The sequence below is a fragment of the Globicephala melas genome, chromosome 6 (assembly GCF_963455315.2).
Source record: "Globicephala melas chromosome 6, mGloMel1.2, whole genome shotgun sequence".
In the NCBI taxonomy this organism is placed as follows: Eukaryota; Metazoa; Chordata; class Mammalia; order Artiodactyla; family Delphinidae; genus Globicephala; species Globicephala melas.
In genome coordinates, this window is record NC_083319.1 from 34,092,015 (window position 1) to 34,114,218 (window position 22,204).

A 22,204-nucleotide genomic window follows, 5' to 3' on the forward strand; every position below is an offset into this window, starting at 1 on the left:
AACAGACCCAAAATGTTAAGATTTTATTTACAAAGCTTCTTTGTTGTACAGAAAGTAAAAATGCTGTTACAATCTCAGTGTAACTGGCAGCCACGGACCGTTGACTCACCAATCATAGCTATCCACACTACAGCAAGAGTCTTACACGAAAACCTAACAATGCTTACAATTTTGTTGGGGTGAAGTCCCCAAGCTTGGTGGTGGATTTCCAAGAGGGACTAAATGGAGGAAGGCGGAATGTCACAGGAACTATTCTTTGGCTCTTTGGGTGGGTGGGTGTCCTGGGGTTTGTATCACAGCTACTTTTTTTTTTTTTTTTAAACAGCTACCAAATCCATGTGAGCAGTCCAACCAATACTGAACAGTTCTTTTTTTGCAGGTTATTTGGGGTCTTAATCATCTTCTCCTTCATCATCTGTTTCTCTCTTCCTCTTTTCACCTTTCCCGCTTTCTTCCTCTTCTGTACAATAATAAAAATTCATTTTGAGACAACTGGAAAGGCATTTACTTTGCCTAATTATTGCTAACAGAGGTAACAACAATGCATTTTTTAAGGGTTGGGAGATAAAAAATGATGTAAGCTTGATCAAATCAACAGGTTGTTAATTAAGAAGTTTTAATTCTAAGAAGCATAAACAGTAGCCACGGAACCAAGAAGGGTAAAATGCACAGCAGCACCTCAAATCACAGCAAAGTTAACTCAGTTTTCTCAAGTTAAGTTGCTGTCTAACCAAATGTTTATTTTTCTTACACTTGTTGGTCACCAAAATCAGACATTAGCAGTTATTAAGATAAATAGCAAGGACTCTGGAGCTCCTTAAGCCTATTTCCTCATTTGTAAAATGGGGACAATGGCACTGACTCCATAGGGTTATTCTGAGGATTAAATGAAATAGCACAAGTATTTAGCCTAGAACATGGCAAGACTCAAACTGTTGCAAGTTTACATTAACTAAAAAGAGATTTCTCAGACTCCTTAAGTATTTGAGACACAGAGACCTACACGTCGTTCTGTCTTTTCAACTAGTAAAAACTCACTGCTACTTTAATGAAATTAGCTAAATCTGCACTAAATTGTGTTCCAAAAAGCTCCCTGAAGGCAGAGACCAGGTCCTAATCATTGCTGTATCCAAAGTAATTTTAGTCCTGTGACTTGCACAGAGAGAAGATGCTGCTGAGAAAGTATGAACCAACAGAAAGCACAGCAACCAACCCAGTACTCTGAAACTTACACAAGCGTTAGAATCTACTTTCTAATAAATAAACAGATGTTTCACTGGTTTTGGTTGTGGTGGGGAAAGGAATAACACCAATAAAAACTAGAAAGGTGCTATTTATCTACCCTGCAAAGATTACAATCCAATTAAGGTTTTTTTTTAATGAAAAAATTCCGAACACAGAAATCTCATGCCTAACAGTAACACAAACGATGGGGTCTAAAAACACATGTGGGGACTGAGGCCGGGGCCGCCCATCCTCATACAGGCACTACTAACTGCTGTAGAGCAGGTGGGTGAACCAGTACACACACACTAATGGGGCTTTACAAGTGCTTCTGAAGACCACCAGGGCCAAAGGCATTTTATTTTCTTCTCAGTGATTTCAAATTCTAAATTAACAGACATTTCCCTTGATCTTTAACTGAGAGGGACCAAAGTGCATGCAGTAACCCACCTTCATCCTCATCCTCATCTTCATCCTCATCGTCTTCATCTTCATCAACTTCTCCATCATGTCCAAATTCTTCTTCCTAAAGAATGGTAAATAGCATATCATTATTAGATTAATTCTGCCAAGTTAAGAAGTACGAAGAGAAACAAAAACTGTCAATTAAATTTAACAGTTCATTCAAAGAGAAAACTGTAATGTTACTTTTATCTACTTTAATATAGTGAGAACTGCTGGATTTTCTTAAATTAATGAGCTTAATTAAAAATTTTCTTTAAAAATTGCTTTTCAGAAGTAAGCATTAATTAAAGACATCTTTAATTAGTATACAACTTACGATGGGTAACTCCAGAAATAATTTTAAAAACTTCAAAGCATGTTTGGACAAAGACTTCCATATTCCCTTTCCTATAAAAAGCTTCTTTCAGAAACTTAATTTCATTAGACACCTCTGAGATTATACAAATGCTCAGCCTTACGTTTGTACTACAAAAGAACATTTTTTTTTTTTTTTTGATGATGTCTAATTTTCTTGGCCTGTATTCACAAGTCCCCTTTAGGGTCAAAGTCACTCCTTTCTCCTATCCTTCTATGGTATTCAGCTCCTCAGAGATAACTGTTATTACTGCCTGTCCCATAAATTAGACTACCTGCCTCTTTCAGAGCAGGACCACATTTTTCTTCAACTTTTCATCCTCAACTCTTTAACACAGCAGGTACATAATGCATTTACTGCATTAAGCTGGATATACAAGAAGTTCAGACTTGGTAAACATACCCTTCACTTCAGTACAACAAAGGGGAGGACATCCCATCAGTTCTCAATGTTTCCAGTTTCCTCACCGTACTGAATGAATACTCAACTTGCTGCTGCCTCCCAAAGTTAAAGGGTCAAAACTTACTCTGCAGAGCCAAGCACTGCCTAGTTAGCATTCAGTAAGTATTCTATTTAGTATTTACTAAAAGGGGGACAAGAGCTAAATTAATCAGATTGCCATTAGTCTATTTACAAGCATACTAATTTCTTCAGAAGACTTTTCTTTTTTAAACAATCCACTTTTATTTCAATTACAAATGGGAAGCAGGGCAGCAAGAGGTGCACTGACCTCCCCACTGACTTCATCTTCATCCTCCTCCCCTTCTACATCTTCGTCTTCATCTTCATCCTCTTCATCATCAAACTCTTCTTCCTCACCATCCTCATCCTCCTCCTTGTCCTCATCTTCTCCTTCTGAAAACCGTCCAAAAGGAATACATCAAATACCCTGTGTGTCTCACAAGGTACACCTACTCAGGTGGTGGGGAGCTTTGGGTTGGTCCACAGGACAAATGCTGGGCCACACCAATGTCAGGGAAAACCACGAACCACAGTCACCTCCTTTCTTGCAAGTTGCTGAGGCTCAGTCCCTTTGACCTGAGCCCCATAAAATCCAGAGGCCAGGAGTCCTGGCGGACCAAGTGTACACTACAACACTTACCGATGAAATGATACAATGCCTAGGATTTGCTTCAAAATAAGGAAGGGGAGAAGTGGGTGGGAGTGTGTGTGTCTATAAAATAATATCAGGCGTGAACAGACCACAGCTGAAACTCAGTAATGGGAACATGAAAGTTAAAGTTAGTTTTACTGTTATTTCTACCTTTGTCTATGTCTGAAATTCTCCATAGTAAAAAGTCACACACACACACACACACAAAAAACAAAAAAGACCCACCAACCTCCTCTGGGGTAAGGGTACCAGCACAAACCAGCTGTGCAAATCAGGAACCTGGGAAACACCCATAATAACCCCATAATGGGGATGGGGGTGGGGGCAGTGGTGGTAGCCAGGCAGGCTGAAAGGCACCTGTGTCCTGTGTTTCTACTCCATTTGGTGCAGGCCTCTCATCAACTAGTTCTTACCTCTCCAGGTCCTGGAGCTCGCTGTGCTCTCTCCTGCCTCCGGACCCCACATGCTCTTCCCTTTCTTTTCTGTGTGGCTAACACTGGCTCAACCTTTGAGTCTCAGTTAAACATCACTTCCTCAGGCCAACTTGCCAGACCCCCAGTCTCAGCTCCTATGCTCTCACACACCTGGTGCTTCTCCATTACCACACACTTTGCTCACTTGTGATTAGTTATTTAGTTATGATTACGTAACATTTCTCTTCTTAGTAGACAGTAAGCTCCAAGGGACAGGAACCGTGTTTGTTTTTTCTTAAAACTATTTTTAGTCTAGTTTTTAGATAGTTTTAAAAGCCTGGCACATAGGAAATTCTCAAATACTTGTTGCCTGACTGATGTTGCTCTCAAGAACTGCCTTCCACTCTCCAAGGAATTTTCTTTACAGGCTCCTGCACATGGGTGGCTGCTCAACCCATTTAAGGTGGACTTAAATATGGACAACCAGACTGGTTTTTAAGAAAAACTGAGAACAAGCAATGAAGGGACTAAGTGATGTAAACATTTGGAACAAGATGAAACATCCTATTCAGCGTCCACTTTACCATCTAACATCCCATCTCTTTTTGCCTTGTCTCAAACCTGCTGCAAAACAAAACTAAAATGCTTCCAGAGTACTACCCCACTAACTGCAACCAAGGTGCCTGATGATGTTCTCCACTTTTCTTAACCATTTCTGTCTTATAAACTTTCATCTTTAAAGATATTTAAAATAATACTTTAAATACAGTAATGCTGCAAATTCTAGCAACATCAGGAATTCTCGGAGAATAAGTTTTCTTCATGCTGATTGATGTGATCACTCGTAGCTCTGCTTCCTCTAAGCCACTCAGGTGAGAAACCTTTTATCCTAAGAGTGACTCAGAGTAAACAAGTCACTGTGCAAGGAAAGCACAAGCTAATCAGGAGGGATAGTTTGGGTAGAAAATATACAAAGATTCTTAAAGATAACAGGATGGGGCTTCCCTGGTGGCGCAGTGGTTGGGAGTCTGCCTGCTGATGCAGGGGATACGGGTTCATGCCCGGGTCTGGGAGGATCCCACATGCTGCGAAGCGCCTGGGCCCGTGAGCCATGGCCGCTGAGCCTGCGCGTCCAGGGCCTGTGCTCCGCAACGGGAGAGGCCACAAGAGTGAGAGGCCCGCGTACCGCAAAAAAAAAAAAAAAAAAAGATAACAGGATGTAAAAAAGACTTGATCAAATGTCAAAAATAGGGGCTTCCCTGGTGGCGCAGTGGTTAAGAATCTGCCTGCCAACACAGGGCACAAGGGTTCAAGGCCTGGTCCGGGAAGATCCCACATGCCGCGGAGCAGCTGAGCCTGCGTGCCTAGAGCCCGTGCTCCGCAACGAGGGAGGCCACCGCAATGCGAGGCCCGCGCTCCACGGCGAAGAGTGGCCCCCACTCGCCTCAACTAGAGAGAGCCCACGCGCAGCAACGAAGACCCAATGCAGCCAAAAATAAATAAATTTATATATTAAAAAAAAGTCAAAAATAAAAAGTATATTCTAATTCCATGTTATAGCTAGAAATTATTTCCTTTATTAATGAAAAATGGAATCCAACACATAGTGCTTTCAAATCATTACCTTTTAAAACTCTATAGTCATATATCAAAGCAGGAAAGATATTTATATTTGAATGTAAAAAACATGTACCAAGTGCTAGGCCCTGTGAATAAAGAGATAAGAAGATAATCATAGGGACTGCCCTGGTGGTCCAGTGGTTAAGAACCCGCCTTCCAATGTGGGGGACGAGGGTTCGATCCCTGATCGGGGAACTAAGATCCCACGCGACGCGGGACAACTAAGCCACAGCTAGAGAGCTGGCATGCCACAATGAAAGATCCTGCGTGCCGCAACTAAGACCTGAGGCGGCTAAATAAATTAATTAAAAAAAAAAGAAGGTAATCATAGCATAGTTGGAAGGGACAAGAATAGCAGAGTGACAAGTGCTACGAAAGAGGTAAGCGAGGGGATGCTCTGGCACATACAAGGACCTAGGTCTCCAGCATCATAAAATGCTTCCTGGAAGTGCTGACAAAGCTGAGTTGGTAAGGATAAGCTGGCATTAGCCAAGAAAGGGAAACAGCTAGGAGAAAGGCAGGAGACCTGAGGCAATGGTCCTTTTAGTAAACCATAAACCACAAGTACTTCAAAAAATGGACTGAAGCAGTCTATGATCTCTAGGCTCCAAATTCAAGACTAATTAGCTAACAAACCATTTTCTATTTTGATCATTTGAAGACTTCAATGCCCTAAGAGTTTCAAATTTAACAGAACGCCTACATGCATGGATATAAATTATTTTTCTCAATAGCAAGAGCATTCAGTGGCCTAATCAGGACCTTTGGAAAGCAGAAATTAAGTTCACTGCACGTTGCTTTGTGCCCACTCACCTTCATCGTCCTCTTCTTCATCCACACCATCCACCTCGGCATCTGAGTCAGGGGCTTCACGATCCTCTCGGTCATAGCCATCCAGGTAGGTCAGCTGGGGAAGGAGCTTGAAGACACTCTCTCGGTAGTCATTCAGGTTCGTAACCTCACAGTTAAACAGATCCAGGCTTTTCAGACATTCCAACTTTTTCTGAGGAAAAGGATCAAGAAACATACCTACTAAACCAAAGGAACATAAGCAACAAAACCCATCTCCTAAAGAGGTAAAATTCTAGGCTCTGAATTCAATTAGCTGCTACCTACTCAGCCTTGTACATAGGAAAACATTTCAAGTCCTTTGCAACCTTTATATTAGGTCACTAGATTTTTAATTAGTCCTTCCCTTCTACCTCTATCCTCTCAGAGAACTGTTTTCTTTTGGCAGTATGAACAGTCTTAAGAAATATGAATTTGAAATATTTATTAAAACTGGACCTTTTTACAATATGAGACAAAACAGAGACTTCAACAAATTTGGTTCAAAACTAGGTTTTAATGTTTGAGTAATCAAATGACCAATAAGAACTTGCTGGGTTATCAAGCAGTCAGTCTTCAGTGCTCTGGGGTGGTAGAATAGGAAGGGAAAAAAAATTTTCAATGAAATCAATCAACATCAAGATCCTTGACGTTTCTACTTGGGGACACAGATGGGAAACACTCGAGAACAGAACCTAGTAAAGCACAAAGTGTGGTGATGCAGATATTTTCTGGGAAGACAGGAGTCAGTGCAAGCTGGGGGAAAAGAAGGGGGACTCAGAGTTGAAACTTCACAAGTAGAGAAACTTTACACTCTTTTCTTCTTTTTTAATTTTGGGGGAAAAGATTGCCACTATTACCAGAACTTTCTGAAGTAAAATTCTTCTGATTTTTACCATACCTTGAAGTTTTGTTGTAATACCTTTGTTTGAAACCTCTGTTTCATCTATCTAAAACAGTTAAGATCTAAAAACTTGGCCCAAGAAGTTTTCTGAGCAGCCAAAGCGAATAGGAAAATGTCCACGTATTCTACTCAGATCTTCATTTGTTATTACATCAGTGTACTAGTATTTCAATACCAGGTCTATTAAGTTTTGATTAAGGGTGAATTAAGAGATTGGGAGGGCAGAGTTAGTATTACAGGCAAGTAAGGAGACAGCAACAGAAAGTGACAATAGACCCTCATGGGGAGCAGAAGAGGGGGCAAACCGATAAACAGTAAACACAAAATGTGAAGTACTGTGAGGCCTGGTGCCTTTTAAAATAGGGGCTTGGGGGGCATATGGATATACGGCTTCATAAATTTAACTTTTAATGGTTCTGAGTCAAGAGAAAAGTTTGCCATTCTCTAAAAAATTACTGAGAGGATCTCTGTATGAAGCAAGTTGTAAAAAAATAAACGTTGATGTTTAAAGACTTCGATGCTTTATTGGGAAATCTATTTCAACATTCACAAGGACCTGGGAAGAAACAAAGATGGAACAAAACCTTGTCTGCAGGACTTGAGGTATCTGTGTAGTTCTTGGGAGTTACAAAATCATTTGAAAATCTGTGCTCTAAAGCAGGCCTTGGCAAATGACAGCTGGCTGGCCCACTCCGGCCTGCCTCCCGTAGTTGTAAACCAAGTTTTACTGGAACACAGCCACACTCGCTTGTTTATGTATTATGTATGGCTTCTTTTATGCTACAATGGCAAAGTGGAGTAGTTGTGACAGAGACTGCATGGCCTACAAAGCCTAGAAGATCTATTATCTGGTCCTTTAGAGGAAGGGGTTGATGATCCCTGCACTCACAAATCTTCATCTTCCTCATCAAAGAGGTTCCCACACTGGTTTTATTCTCACTGAACAGCCCTTGGGAACATGGAGCCAAGCATGGAACACAGAACAGTGTTACAGCAACAGACAAATGTACTCCTCAAAACACCAAGGTACAGAGATCCAAGAGTTTTGTGGATTCAATAATGTGCTTATGTAAGTCAGTACACTGAGGTCTTAAGAAAGCTGTCCCCAGCCCTTCTGATCATAGGGAGAACTGCTTTTCTGTCATGTAGCTTTCAGATTAGGTTCCCTACTGGACAGCCCCTGACCCCCAGAAGCCCAGGTATGACTTCTTGACAAAGAGGAAAAAAAATGCTGAAATACCACCCCAGACAACTGTAGAACTCTTTTCTCTTCACAGAAAGGTTGACTCTATACCAGCTAAGATAGAACCATGAATATATTTAGGCAGCTTTCCCAGAGGCTCAGTATAAATTCTTCACTCAAAGGAATGAGCCATTTACTGTTCAACATTATTTCCTAGGAATGGATGTGCAAAAATACATACAACTCCAGATCTTTAATGCTCAAAAGTGCCCCAAGCCCGTTTTCTAATTCTATCAACTAGCCTAGTACACAGGGCCTCCAAGGCTTTCCTGTTTCTGCAACTCTGAATCTGTGACATTTTTTGCTACTTCTTCAGAAAGGACCCATTATGAGTAATTCGGACATGTCAAACAGTATGCTAGAAAACAAAGTGAAAGCAAATAACAAAATCCCCAATAACTGTAGGACTCTAGAATTGTTTAAAGCAGTAAAATTGTGCTTTAAGGCCCAAAATACACTACACACAGATTATTCAGGATCCCAATGTAATGTGTAAATACTGCTTAAAAAACAAAAAACAAAAAAAAACCCCCACAACTCTACCATTTCAGAAATTTGGCCTAAAACTAATAGGCTAGCCATAATAAACATTAAACATTTTATTAACAATAATTTTGCTTGCCTTCTTAGAATTTAGAAGGGCTTTGGGGGATGGTTTGGATGGCCCAGGTCTCTTAAAAAAGGTGTCCAAGGAAGTTTGAATTGATGCCTTCTTTGTCTCTCGATTAATGTCCCTGTAGTAAGCAGAGGCATTCACAATCATTGCATTGACTGTAAGAACTGGGCTCAACGTAGACGGAGTTCAAAATGTATGTGGTTGATGAGGATGAGGATGGTGTTTTCCCCACTGAAGAATACTTTCAGAAGTCAAAATGGACCCAACATTTCCCCCCTTCACCTTCTCCTACAGTTTTATTTATCCTGAAGTTATAACGTCAGGAGACCCACCTAGCGCCCCCAGGAATCTGAATAGAAAGTTCAGGAGAATGGCAGCTCAGCCTTTCCCAGACAGCCCTGGGTGTGTGGCACTGTGGCTCTGTCAACTCCCTAGCCAAGTGTGTGACTCTGGACAAGGGATTCAGCCTCTCCTAAGCCTCAGCTTCCTCATGTGTAAAATGAGGGCCATGCTATTTCTATCCATTTTATAGAAATGTTGAGGATTACTAATGGGATAATATACATAAAGCAACCACTACAGTGTATGGTACATAGCAGATCCTCCAAAAATGGTAAATATTATAATGATTATTTTTCTCATACTTCATTGCCCCAGGGGATTGAGACTTTCATAGCCACCAAAGGCCCCTAATAAATCACTGACCAGGTCAGGAACAACTCCCACACAATGTCTGCTTCTGCTCTGCCTCTGAATGCTAGGACACTGACAAAAGCTTCTGATGAAACATCAAAGAAGACTAAGGCTGCTAGGAGAATTAGGCAATGGCCAGTGATTTAGCATGGAAAGGTACTGCCTGGTGCTCTGTTCTAGAGAGAAGGGGTTCCTGTGCTTACAATGACCCTAAATTGATAGCCTGTCATTAACACAAACAATAAAGGCTTAGAGTGCCCCATGGGACTGGGAGACCATCAGCACTTAATTTAGTGCTCCTTTTGGAACTCCCAGCTTAGGTCAATTTGGGTATGGGATAAATTTATAGGTTAAAAAGAGAAGAACAGGTCCCAAGGGCAGTGGAAAGAAGGATGGACTTGGATTTGAATCCCTACTCGCCATTTATTCTGCAGCTGCTGAGTAATTAAACTTGGTTTCCTCATTTCTAAAAGGAGGACATTCCCTCTTCTTTGCATTACATGAGGATACATGGGCAAATGTTAACATCCTTGAATAAAGCAAACTGCAATAAATGTTTGCTTAAACATTGGAAATGGGGATTGATTTGGAGGAAAACAGAACTAGTGAAAAAGTAGGGAGCCCAAGTATCTGAGTGAACTGGTAACAGAAAAAAGGGGACAAAATTCATGGAGCAAAGGTGAACAACAGGCTCGCAACATTTATGAGAAATGAGCTAAATGTGGTCTACTTAATGAAACATAAAAACAAAGGGACTCGGTAAACAGTGACTAAATCTATATTGGAACAGACCCTCAATTACTATTAGGAGGGAAAAGACCCTATAGTTTTAGCAGGAAATCCTCTTTATTAAGAGTCATAATTTAACTCTATCTTCTCTTGAAATATCAACAGCACATTCTGTACAAATGATATGAAGTGCAAATATTTTAATATATTGTGATATCAGAAAAGATAGAGATAGCAGAAGGATGCCTTATCCTCTTGGGTTCTGCTGTGCTGGATCCTGAAAGACAGCTCCTATCTGCTGTATAGCCCCTCTCCCAATTAATGTTTGCAAGTTAAGTCATATGGAAATACTGACTTTATGTACAACAGAAAAAAAAAAAAAAAAAAACCCAGAAAGCTGCCACAAACTTCTTTGGGTGATATGAAACAAGTTTGAGTTCATTAGCCTTATTAAAATAGAATTCTACTTCTATGAATAGAATGTCATATTTAGGGGAAAAAAGTCGTTTAACAATCTTGAATTGTTGAATGGAATAGGAATTTCCAGGTGGCAGCCAAAGAGAACAGGCTGTGGGGCTACCCCTACCCTGCATTTATCCCTGCCTCCAGAAGGTCTTTTCTGGTCACTACAAGTTCCACTAGACTGGACCCCCATTAACACAGCTTCCCAACTTACAAAGCAAAGTAAGTGCATTACCTTATTTTATTCTCAGAACTCCTAAGTGAGGTAAGTTAGGCAGGGATTATTATCCTTCCTGCTTCATAAATGAGGAAACTGAGGCCCAGAGAGAAGAAGCAATTTGCCCAAGGTCACACAGCAAGTCTATAACCCAACTGGCATTTAACTTTCCATAGCTTATCCCAGTATGTAAGACTGAGGAGAATCTGGGGGTTCCCATGCAAAACTTTAGGCAACAGTGATCCAGCTACAACACAAGATCATGAATTAGAAGACCTAAAACTCAGTGGAGCTGCCCTTGGCCTGTTCCATCTACAGATCAGATATGTCACCCAATATAAACAGCCTTTTCTGTAAAAGTATAATATAGAACAGTCTGGCCAGTCTGGGGAAACAATTTTAAGATAAATGTTTAAGGCTATAGTTAATATATGACATTTAAAAAGGACAAAAAAGAAAAGAATTCCCCTTTGAAGGAAGCTACCACAATAATAAGGGAGGGAGAGCAAAGTCACAGGAACACGTGTAACTAAAGAGGCCCTGATTCTTTAAAACTGGACTCTTTCTATAAGAAGTACTATAAAAAAACACCATTTTCTCAGTCAATTATTATTTCCAATTATTTCCCTCACAATAAAGAAATATGAAAATGAAAATGACCAATAAGTCCTGGTTTTCAAATTCTTGATTACTTACCAAAGGTTCCAGGGTGCTGATATCTTTCAGTTTATTTCCACTTAAGTTTAGATGTGTAAGATTTGGAAGTTTTTCTGCTAACATATCCAGACCTCCAAAGATTCTATTGTCACTGAGCTCAAGCTGTTAAGAGAAAATGCACACAGCACACAAATACACACAGAGAAACACATATCATTGAAGTGTTATAAATAATGAATACAGTTCTCAAACACCAAGATCAAATGATCTCTATTTTTTATTAGGGCAGGTGTGTTCATTTTGTTTGATTAAACCCAAATAAGTAGTTTGCAGATCCCAGGAACACTTCTGGGAAGGAGAGACATGTAAGGATTAGAAGAGTTGTATTTTCTTAACCAGCTGCTAATTATAACGGTTTGCTGGCCCCTAACATCAGCAAATACATTTTCTAACCTAAAAAGTGGGTCAAAGCAAATGAGAATTCTTTGAGAAGTTGTAATACTCTATACCTGCCAGGAAGGGTAAATGGTCTGTGCATTCTAAGCAGCTATTCTGTGTGCCAAGCAAAGCTCACAATGCCCACTTGAAACCTAATCTGGTTCTGTTCAGTGTTGGCTCACCATGGAGTTCTACATCTGGAAGCCACCAGGGGATGTTGCTCTGAAGGCTACAGGAATGGTACAAGCCCTTAAAGAAGCTCCATGACTTTGGAAAAAGGGACTGGGGCAACGGCTTCGAAAGGGCTGACGAAACCAACTCCCCAGAGGACACTTCTTACACAAACCTGGCACTAGCCTTTGTAAGAACCCACTCTAATTTCTTAGCTGCAGGTCAAGTAGCACAGCAAGTGGTATGCCAATGAAGGAACGAGCCTTCACCAAGGAATATTGGACTCTTAGAGTGAAAGAAATTGGAGCCTGGAAAAATAAGATGGTTGAGAGCATCTAATTCAAACTCTTCATTTTGCAGATGAAGAAAACTAAAGCCAGACAGCTAGTTTCAATTCTCTTTTAACTGCCAACAACAATGGTAACTGTATCTAACCCTTACACAGTACTTCAGGCACTGTTCAAAGCACTAGAAATCCATGAACTCATTTGATCTCACAATCACCCTATGGGGTAGGTAGAATTATTACCCCCATTTACAGATGACAAAAATGAACTATGAAGAGACGACATAAGTGCCCATAGATCACACAGCTGTTACATCGGTGAACCTATGATTTGAAGCCAGGCAGGCTAGCTTCAATGTGCTCCCCGCTATGCTATGTACCTAGAACAGCATGACAACTTATGCAATTTAGTCTGGCATGCAATGAAATGAAGGACATGATGCAGAATAGAGGAACTTTTAAAAATTTAAATATTCGTTGAAAGAATGAGTTTAAAAAACAGTAAGTCTGCTGCTTTGGTGTTATTAAGCATTTCGGAAGAGAAAAATGCAACATTTCAATACATTTTTTTCCTTCTGATGGGACAGTCCAGTAAAATATCTAAAATTTCTCTTGGTTGGTTAGAATATCGACACATGTAGTATTCACATCCTTTCAACATGAGTATCTTAGGGAGTAGAGATAACAAGGCAATCTGCCAAAGCATTTAGTGGCATATTTATTTTGAAATGAAATCAATGTGTAAATTTAGGAAACCTGCGACATTTATACACCAAAATTTCTTTCAGAACCTGTTTCTTGTTAAAAAAAAAAAAAACAATCTGTGCTCTAGGGTAGGAAGAAAATCAGCTGTGAGAACACGCAATGTGCCTTTAAGTTTGGTTTACAGATATCTCTATTCCTCCCTCTCTGACCCTACAAGGTAAGTGATTAATAGGACTTCAGAAGGATTTGATACACTGATACACTGACTTTCTGAATAAGTGTGATAGTACACAGACCATGGTAATTCAGGAAAATGTACCAGGATGCTAGAAAAGCAGAACAGAACACAAAACACACAGTAGGGACCTGCTAGCATCAAGTTTATGTAGATACAGGCTAAAAAGCCATCAGTTTTTTATAGGCTTATCAGAGCTTCCAATGTCACAACAAACTATGCAAACATAAAAGGATTACACTTGAACCTCTAAAGGAAATGACTGTCAGAAAAAAGAAAAAAAATTTACAAATTTAAACATAACAGAATTCTTTCTGACAGGAGGGTTGCCCTGAAACTTATGAGGACTTCCTGAGCATTTATTACCTAAAAAAGGCAAATAAATAAAAAGCACTTCTGGATTTTAATTCACGTACTTAACCAAAAAACAAGTCCCTCTCAGAATTCAAGCAAGCAAGTTACAGGAACAGCCTACTTGTCCTTTGCCTCAATTTGATTTGTTTTCTATGTGTATCTTTTCTAGATGAAGGTTCAACTTAAACTCCCTAATAAAGAGATTAGGTAAACAGTGGAGAATTCTGCAACACTGCCATGACCACAAACATTTTCGTATGTAATGGAAAAGATACTGGATTAGCAAACAGGAAGATATGGGTTCTAGCTTTGGTTCCAGTACTAACCACTTCTGTGGGTGGCTTTAGGCAAATTACTGTACCTTTCTGTATTTTCTGGGTCTCTGTGCCTGTAAAACAAGGCTAGAAGATCTAAGTTTCTTCCAGTTCTGACATTCTGGGGCTTTGTGACAGGGCAACGTGTAAGGACATGAAAAAAACATTTTTCTTGAGGTTTTTTTGTTTGTTGTTTTTTTTGGGGGGGGGTTGTTAGGGGGGATAGCAATTGGTTTATAATTAGACCAATAAAGCCCTAACAATGGGCCGTCAACTAGGATAGGGAAGTACAGCAGTTTTGTTAAAATGAACTCTTGCAGTCAATCACAACACATTTTAAACTTCCTAGTCATTAAGAATTACATAATGGGTTTGAAATAACATAGACTACAAATTTGAAAGGTCTACACTTCAATTCTCCCTTAACATAAAACACGGAGAATGGGAGGCACCTGTGGTTCTTAAACCAGAGCATACTAAGAACAATGAGTTAACATCATAGCAACAGATTCATAACAAGTAATAAATTATTCACAAAGTAATTATTCTTCATAACTACTATTTATTCAGCACCCAACATGTATTATTTCCAAACATCACAGCAATTCTGCAAGGTCAGGTGGTATTACAAGTTTACAGATGAGGAAACTGAGTCTTAGAGAAATTAAGTAACCTGAGGAAGATTTACCCATCAGGGAAACGTTAGAGCTGGAATTCAATCCCAGATCTGCCCAGTTCCAAAGGCCATATGCTTTCTGCTACACTAAACGCTTCCTTACAGATAGAATCATATATTTTTCCCTTCCGCAGGATGGTTCTCTCTTCTACTGTTAAAGAAAAAGCACTTACCTTTTTCAATTTAGGTAGTTTGGGGAGATTTGAAACTGAAATCAAGCCTACATTTATTAAACTGAGGAACTCTAAGTTCACAAATTCAGCTGTTAGGCCCTCAATTTTCCCATCATTTGATTTGCAATTGTCCAGGACAAGTTCTCGAACCTGTGGGTGACAAAGTGGGGAAGAAAAGCTTTAAAAAACATGCAGAAAACAATGCAAAAACTCCAATCATAAATACCCACCAAACCACCCACATATAGTGGCAGCCTCAACTTAGACCTAGGTCACAGTTATAAATAAATGAAAAATGATTAAGCCTTTAGTAACAATATTCTAATAGATATCAAGGGTGGAATGTCACACCATGATACAAATAAAGATTTAAACCCTTTATTTTCCAGAGACAGAAACTACAGTTCTTACAAGGTAAGTGAAGAAATGATACCCCCCTTATTCCTTTTCCCAAGTCTCTTCCGCAAGGGGCAGCTTTAACTACAAATGTGGAGTGAAGATACCCCACCACAACCCCTGCAACCTCTTTAGGCTGAGTCCACAACCCCTACAACCCCTTTAGGCCGAGTCTTCCTCAAGGCCCAGGAGACTGACACAAGGAAAAGAGGAAAGCTTCACTTTTCCCATCAAGGTCACTAAGAGATTGTGTCTACAGGTTTCCGGACTATACATTTCTACTTTTGGTCTTATTAATCTTTACTAAGATTATTCTAACACTAGGAAAAGATCAAGATGCAAGAGGCCTTAATTCAAAACAAAGATCATTTTGTGTTACATGTAAGAAAGTATTTCTAGGGGAGAGAACTGTTAGATATTAGGTTCCTTTTTCAGGCAACAAAATCTCCTTATTTGGAGGTCCTGAAATTCAGAATTCAAATCCATCCAAAGGTATCACATCTGAAGACTGTGAATACTGATTATTTAATAAAGTCTACTGTGTGAATATCTACCGTGATAATTCCTACTGCCATTCTTGCTCTGTGGTTGACTCTGAAACTTGCAAGTTTTAAACACATTTTGATAAATTTACACTGATGCAAATTAGTTTTAACTGCCAAAGGCATTCTTGCAGTGAATCTAACACGTTTAATAGCATTAATCAAGCATGTATGAAGAGATGCTGATAGTTCTAAAATGAAAATAGGGGCTAGTAGTATCTTTATTCTCTCATACAAAATCCAAGGATACTACTCTAGCAATTGCTAACATTTATGGAGAATTTACTCATTTTTCTTTGTACCACCATACCCTTCCCTCAGTTACAGAGAAGGAAACTGATTTAGAGTCTGTGACACCCACAACACCACAACTTCTTGCTCGCTTCTTCACTACTTCTCACTACTCTACTTCCTCTTCAGAAGCCTTGCTTTCAGGATGCATACAGGCCCATTATATCTTTTGTTTCTTCCCTTCCCTCCACTTTTCTCTAGCTACCTCGGACATTCTTTCCTCTTCTGATGAAAATTAGCATATCTGAAAACTTAAGGTAGACTGAGGAGAGCTGGGCTCCAGAGACAGATGCTTAGAGTTGAATTCTGGCTTTGCCACTCACAACCTGTGTGACCTTAGGCAAGTCACTTAACCTATCTGTGCCTCAGTTTCCTCATCTGTGAAGTAGAACTGTTATAGAAAGTAGTGCTTGGGGCATAGTGAATACTGGGAAAGGCTGCAGGAGAATGACAAAGACCTTTGCTATTTACTTTATTCCTATCTGTACTAGGTTTTCTACAAGCATGTATTTCTTTTGTATTAAAAAAAAAAAAGTAGGACTTCCCTTGGTTGCACAGTGGTTGGGAATCCGCCTGCCGACGCAGGGGACACGGGTTCGATCCCTGGTCCGGGAAGATCCCACATGCCACGGAGCAATTAAGCCCATGCACCACAACTACTGAGCCTGTGCTCTAAAGCCTGTGAGCCACAACTACTGAGCCTGCGTGCCACAACTACTGAAGCCCATGCGCCTAGAGCCCGTGCCCCGCAACCAAAGAAGCCACCACAATGGTAAGCCCGCACACTGCAACAAAGAGTAGCCCCCATTGCCGCAACTAGAGAAAGCCCAGGCGCTGCAACAAAGACCCAACACAGCCAAAAATAAATAAATAAAAAATAAATACATTTATTAAAAAGAGTAAAACCAGCAAATCATTTTTTTTTTAAAAAAGGTCAACTGTAATCCCCCACCAACCTAAGTAGTATACTGCACTACAAATAAATGTTTCTATTTGATTTGGGGGGTTTTCTATGACTATATCTGACAGAGAATCCAAAAACCTTATACAGGATGACACCAATATGCCAAAAGCCAAGTAAGGAGGAATTTAGATAGCCATTTTGCCTCCCAGCCCACGGGTGTACCTCTTGGACATTTCTCTCAACTGGTAAAATTCTGCTTTAACTAGAGTCATCAAAGAGTTAGAACAAGTCTGCTGAACCAAATAGCCGAATAGGAATCAAGGAGAAATTGGGAGGGAAAAAAAGACGTTAAAGTGGTCCAAATCTGCAAATCTAACTGCTGAGTATGAAAGATGATGGAGAGGAATTGAGGTTCTGGTTTAAAGAAATGGGAACTACGTAGCTGGATGGAAATAGGAAGGAACTGCTTTGGGGATGGGGTCGGGGTAGGGGGGGAGCAGGTATATAATGAATACCACAAATAATACCAAGTTTAAAGTTCTCATGAGAAGTCCAGGTGAAAGCATCCCCAGGCAGCTGGACATGAGGGTCTGGAGTTCATGGGAGTTCTAGTTTTAAGTTCTGATTCGGAAGTCATCAGGGTAGAGACAGCAGTGAAAAGATGGAATTCCTAGGAAGAGAACCAAGGATGGAACCTGGGGGATCCTGCAAAGGTGACTTGAGAAGAATCAGTAGTACCCAAAGGTGAAGCATTAGTTTCAAACACCCAGAAAGGTTTATGAAATAAGGCATAAGAAGTTACTGGGGGGGGGGGGGAAAGGATTGAAAAAAATTAGATAACAATACAACTGTCCATCAACAAAGGACTCACTTCCAGGATACAGTGTATGATGAAAAAGGCACAAAATGTATAAAATGTTTTCATTTATGTCACATATCACACATTCACTTTCTTATATTCTTCTCAGGGAGAGAAAGTGACTGGCTGCGGGACTTTTCCATAACCTTATTTAACATTTCTATGATGAGATTAATCTATTAAAAAAAATAAAGGTTAAAAAAAAGGTCACTCCTAGGGACTTCGCTGGTGGTCCAGTGACTAAGGCTCCACGCTCCCAATGCAGGGAGCCCAGGTTCCATCCCTGGTCAGGGAACTAGATCCCCCATGACACAACTAAGACCTAGCGGGGTCAAATAAAGAAATAAATATTAAAAATAAAATAATTTTTTAAAAAGGTCACCGCTAGCCTTGAAATTTCATCAAGCTTCATGATGGCAGGGTCATGTCTATTTTAGTTACCACCATACCTCAGTATGAGAAGGAGCCTTCACAACTGTCAAATGCAGAAAAAGTGGCATTGGGGTTTGTGTCCGGATTGTAGGGGAATGAGCAGATGATGAAACAGAGGAAACCTGGGTATGAAGAGAACCTACTTTCTGATCTTAAGCATAATCACATTAATGCTGCTTAAAGCATATTGCTGTTTGTCACTTAATACTTTGGGTTTTTTTTTTCAGTCTTTGTATATTTTAAACACAGCAAGATGAAACAATATTACTTAGCATATTTTAACAATTATAAATATTTTTTAATGGCTAAAGAAATTGAAGTGTATGGATGCACCATAAATTACAATCCTCCCTATTGAACATGTTTCCAAGTTTATTATATATAATGCCATGCTATCTTTTTATGTGAAATTTCTTTTGTAATAAGGATTGTTTCCTCACAATCTATTGCTAGGTGAAAAAAAATATAAACGTTAGAGTCTCTGAGTTTTGAGTTCTTTATTTAAAACGGCAACCAATCCCTCTTAACACTTTTTTGGTGACCTTTCTTGACATATGGAAATTCTAGGTATTTGCATATAGTTATCTTTTTCTTGAGGATACTGTTTTTACCCTAAGTGAGGAAAAAACCAAACACCTCAAAAGAAATGACAAAAAAGCAGACAAGCCATAAAAATATAAATCATCAGAAAACAAAAAAATCATTCAACAACAACAAATTATAAAAGATACATATTTAAAAATGAGATGTTATTCTACTCTTATTGAGGATGGGGCAGCTCTTTCATGGAGAAGAGATGGCTAGGATGGGTACAGGTGCAGGTAAGTTTGTAAGTGGGAGAGTGAGAAGTCAGGGAACGCACACCTGAGACCTTTAATTTTCTCCTTGAGTAGGAGGCAACAGAATGTATTGGGGTGAGTACAGGGAAGGGCTGGGCTGTATGGCTCAGCAGTGAAATCATGTCCCTAGACTTTTCCAGGAAGACTAAGCACGTAGTAAAGAAATGGGCTAACCCCAGAACAAAGTTCCAGAGGCACAGTAAGAAGATGAGCCACAAACAAGCACAGAGCAGAGTGAGAAATTACTGCAGAAAGCAGAGACCAAAGGAGGGTCCACTTAGGGCTGTGCCCAAGGATGACAGGTCTGGAAAGCCTGCCATAAGCAGCATTCTAGCCAGTCTAAAGTTCTAAACAGGACCCTGGTGAAAAGGTGTCTGCTCTCAGGCATTGTGTCAGCAGCACTTGAGATAACTAAGCCTCCCCTCTCCCCCAATTCCTTCTTGAGGGTGAAGGGATCCAGACTGCCTTACAAAGGAAGGTACATGGGGTGGGGGACATACAATGCCATGGCATCCCAATCTAGACCCAGAATAAATGGGAGGCTCTAATCAAGAAAAAGCAGCCCTAGTTTTTCCTCCTTATGTCCCAAATCCTCCCAGGAGGGAAGGTTGGGCAGGCACTTGTACATTTGTGGGCACAACTCAGGGAGCTATTTGATCCAAGGCAGAGTTACCAGGCTTTCTGATTGAAGAAAGATGACTTAACTTTGGGGGCCAAATTCACTCTTCTTCATTCCTCATCTTCCAACTAAACTAGTTTTTTCTCAAACGTTAATTTAAGGTAAACACTTAAGAGCTAAAGACAAAAATCCAAACTGTTTCCTATTCAACTTTTGTTTTTGATAGTTATCAGCAAAGCTGATACTCTAGTTTTTCAATGCAAATTTTGAAATACATTGCAACCAAGTTACAGGGATTGGGGCTAGGAGCCCCATAGGAGATCAAGGAATTTTCCTTTCATCCTCTCCAACTTGCTCTCATTTCCTACTTCCCTAGCTACTCTTTTAAAATTTATTTATTTTTGGCTGCTCTGGGTCTTCATTGCTGCACGCGGGCTTTCTCTAGTTGTGGTGAGCAGAGGCTACTCTGTTGCGGTGCGCGGGCTTCTCATTGAAGTGGCTTCTCTTGTTGCGGAGCAGGGCTCTAGGCACATGGGCTTCAGCAGTTGTGGCACGTGGGCTCTAGAGCTTAGGCTCAATAGTTGTGGCACATGGGCTTAGCTGCTCTGTGGCATGTGGGGTCTTCCTGGACCAGGGCTCGAACCCGTGTCTCCTGCATTGGCAGGCAATTCTTAACCACTGCGCCACCAGGGAAGCCCCCCTAGCTACTCTTTAAAAAAAAAGAAAATAAATTTTCCATAACTGGTTGAGTGACCTTCCCCAATCATCAATTATAATTGTTATAAGAGGGGAAAAGAAGATACAGAGGATTAAAAATCATTGAGTTATCAATTTTTTTGTTAGAAAATACATGATTATTATAGTAAGCGAAATATGTGGAAATATGTCCAAAAATGTAGAAAGTAACTCTTTCTGAGTTAACCAGTCTTCAAACCTTCCACCCTACTATTATTTTAAAATAATGTTTGCAAAATGACAGTAGAATAGAACATTAGCAGTTCTCAAATGTGTTTGGATGGCAGAACTGTTGGTATGAAGGAAGGAAACACTCATACCCTACTGGTGGGGAGAACCATTCTAGAAAGCAATTTGACAGAGATTCACATTACAAAATGTTCATTTCAATACTACTTAAAACAGTAAAAAACCTTCTAACCACCTAATGGGGATGGTTAAATTATGGCCTATGCAGGGCTTCCCTGGTGGCACAGTGGTTGAGAGTCCGCCTGCTAATGCAGGGGACACGGGTTTGTGCCTCGGTCCGGGAAGATCTCACATGCCGTGGAGCGGCTGGGCCCGTGAGCCATGGCCGCTGAGCCTGCGCGTCCGGCGCCTGTGCTCTGCAATGGGAGAGGCCACAACAGTGAGAGGCCCGAGTACCGCAAAAAAAAAAAAAAAAATTATGACCTATGCAGACGTTAACAATGAGGCTGTAAAATAATAAACTGTGCCAGAGAAAGATAAAGATGTTTACTATATTTTAACAAGATATTATATGCATTAATAGCATGATCTGAGTTTAGAAAAAAACATTCTCGTGGACTATACACCAGAATGTCTAGATGGTAGGATGGGTGTGTATGAGATTTCTGAGTTTTTAAATTTTTCCTTATCTATATCTACTATTTTTTTTAGCTTATCTGTATCAAATTTTTCTTCAATGAAGACTGTATTCCTTATACAAGGAAAAGAACCCAATTAGCTGCTATGCAACCAATTAGAATATTCCACGGAGCTCAAAATCACATCACAACAGACAAAACAATAAATGCCAAAAGTTGGGGGAAAGGTTCTTCTCACGTTGTCTTTTTTTTCCTTTTTTTTTTTTTTTAAGGCTGTACCATGCGGCATGTGGGATCTTAGTTCCCCAGTCAGGGATCAAACCCGTGCCCCATGCATTGGGGCAGTGAAGCGTTAACCACTGGAACGCCAGGGAAGTCCCCTCACGTTATTTATTTTTAAAAGTAATTTTTTTTAGTAAATTGGGACTAAGGAAAAACTACTCTTATTTGTGGGATATGAAATGTCTCAGTCTAGCATACAGCCCACCAGTGTTCCACAGGGGCATTGATTGTAAACCACAGGAACTGCATGACTTTCTAACTTTGAACACAAGACTGGAACAGAGCTAACATCAAGGCTAGATACCCCTAGATTCATAGTTAATGAGGTGCTCGTATCAGTGGCATGTTTGGCATAATAGAAAGATCAGGGCCTCACATAAAGAACACATATTTTCTCAAATTCTGGAATATATCTAAATTACAAATTTAGATATAGATAATATCTATATCTCGCTACTGCATGTCTCTTCTCACATCTGACAACACCACCAATTTCTGTGGTATACATGGTATGTTCTAGTACTATACAATTTCCTCTCAGTGAAATAACTGACAACACCAATAATGTTTTGTATAAAGTATTTCC

General features: G+C 40.0%; 1 protein-coding gene across 2 annotated transcripts in view; it reads right to left on the minus strand.

The window, feature by feature from the left end:
• Positions 1-22,204, minus strand: part of ANP32B (acidic nuclear phosphoprotein 32 family member B) — a 27,146-nt gene continuing 4,942 nt past the window's right edge. Inside the window, exons 2-7 of one of the 2 annotated variants that reach the window (XM_030829808.3) lie at positions 14,893-15,042; positions 11,580-11,702; positions 6,005-6,194; positions 2,775-2,899; positions 1,675-1,750; positions 1-460 (exon numbers count right to left, since the gene is read on the minus strand). In XM_030829808.3, the coding sequence (XP_030685668.1) occupies positions 393-460; positions 1,675-1,750; positions 2,775-2,899; positions 6,005-6,194; positions 11,580-11,702; positions 14,893-15,042 (732 nt within the window). In that variant the 3' untranslated portion in view covers positions 1-392. Of the gene's footprint in view, positions 461-1,674; positions 1,751-2,774; positions 2,900-6,004; positions 6,195-11,579; positions 11,703-14,892; positions 15,043-22,204 lie in introns of those variants that run through there. The other variant, XR_004033712.2, reaches the window with a different exon arrangement.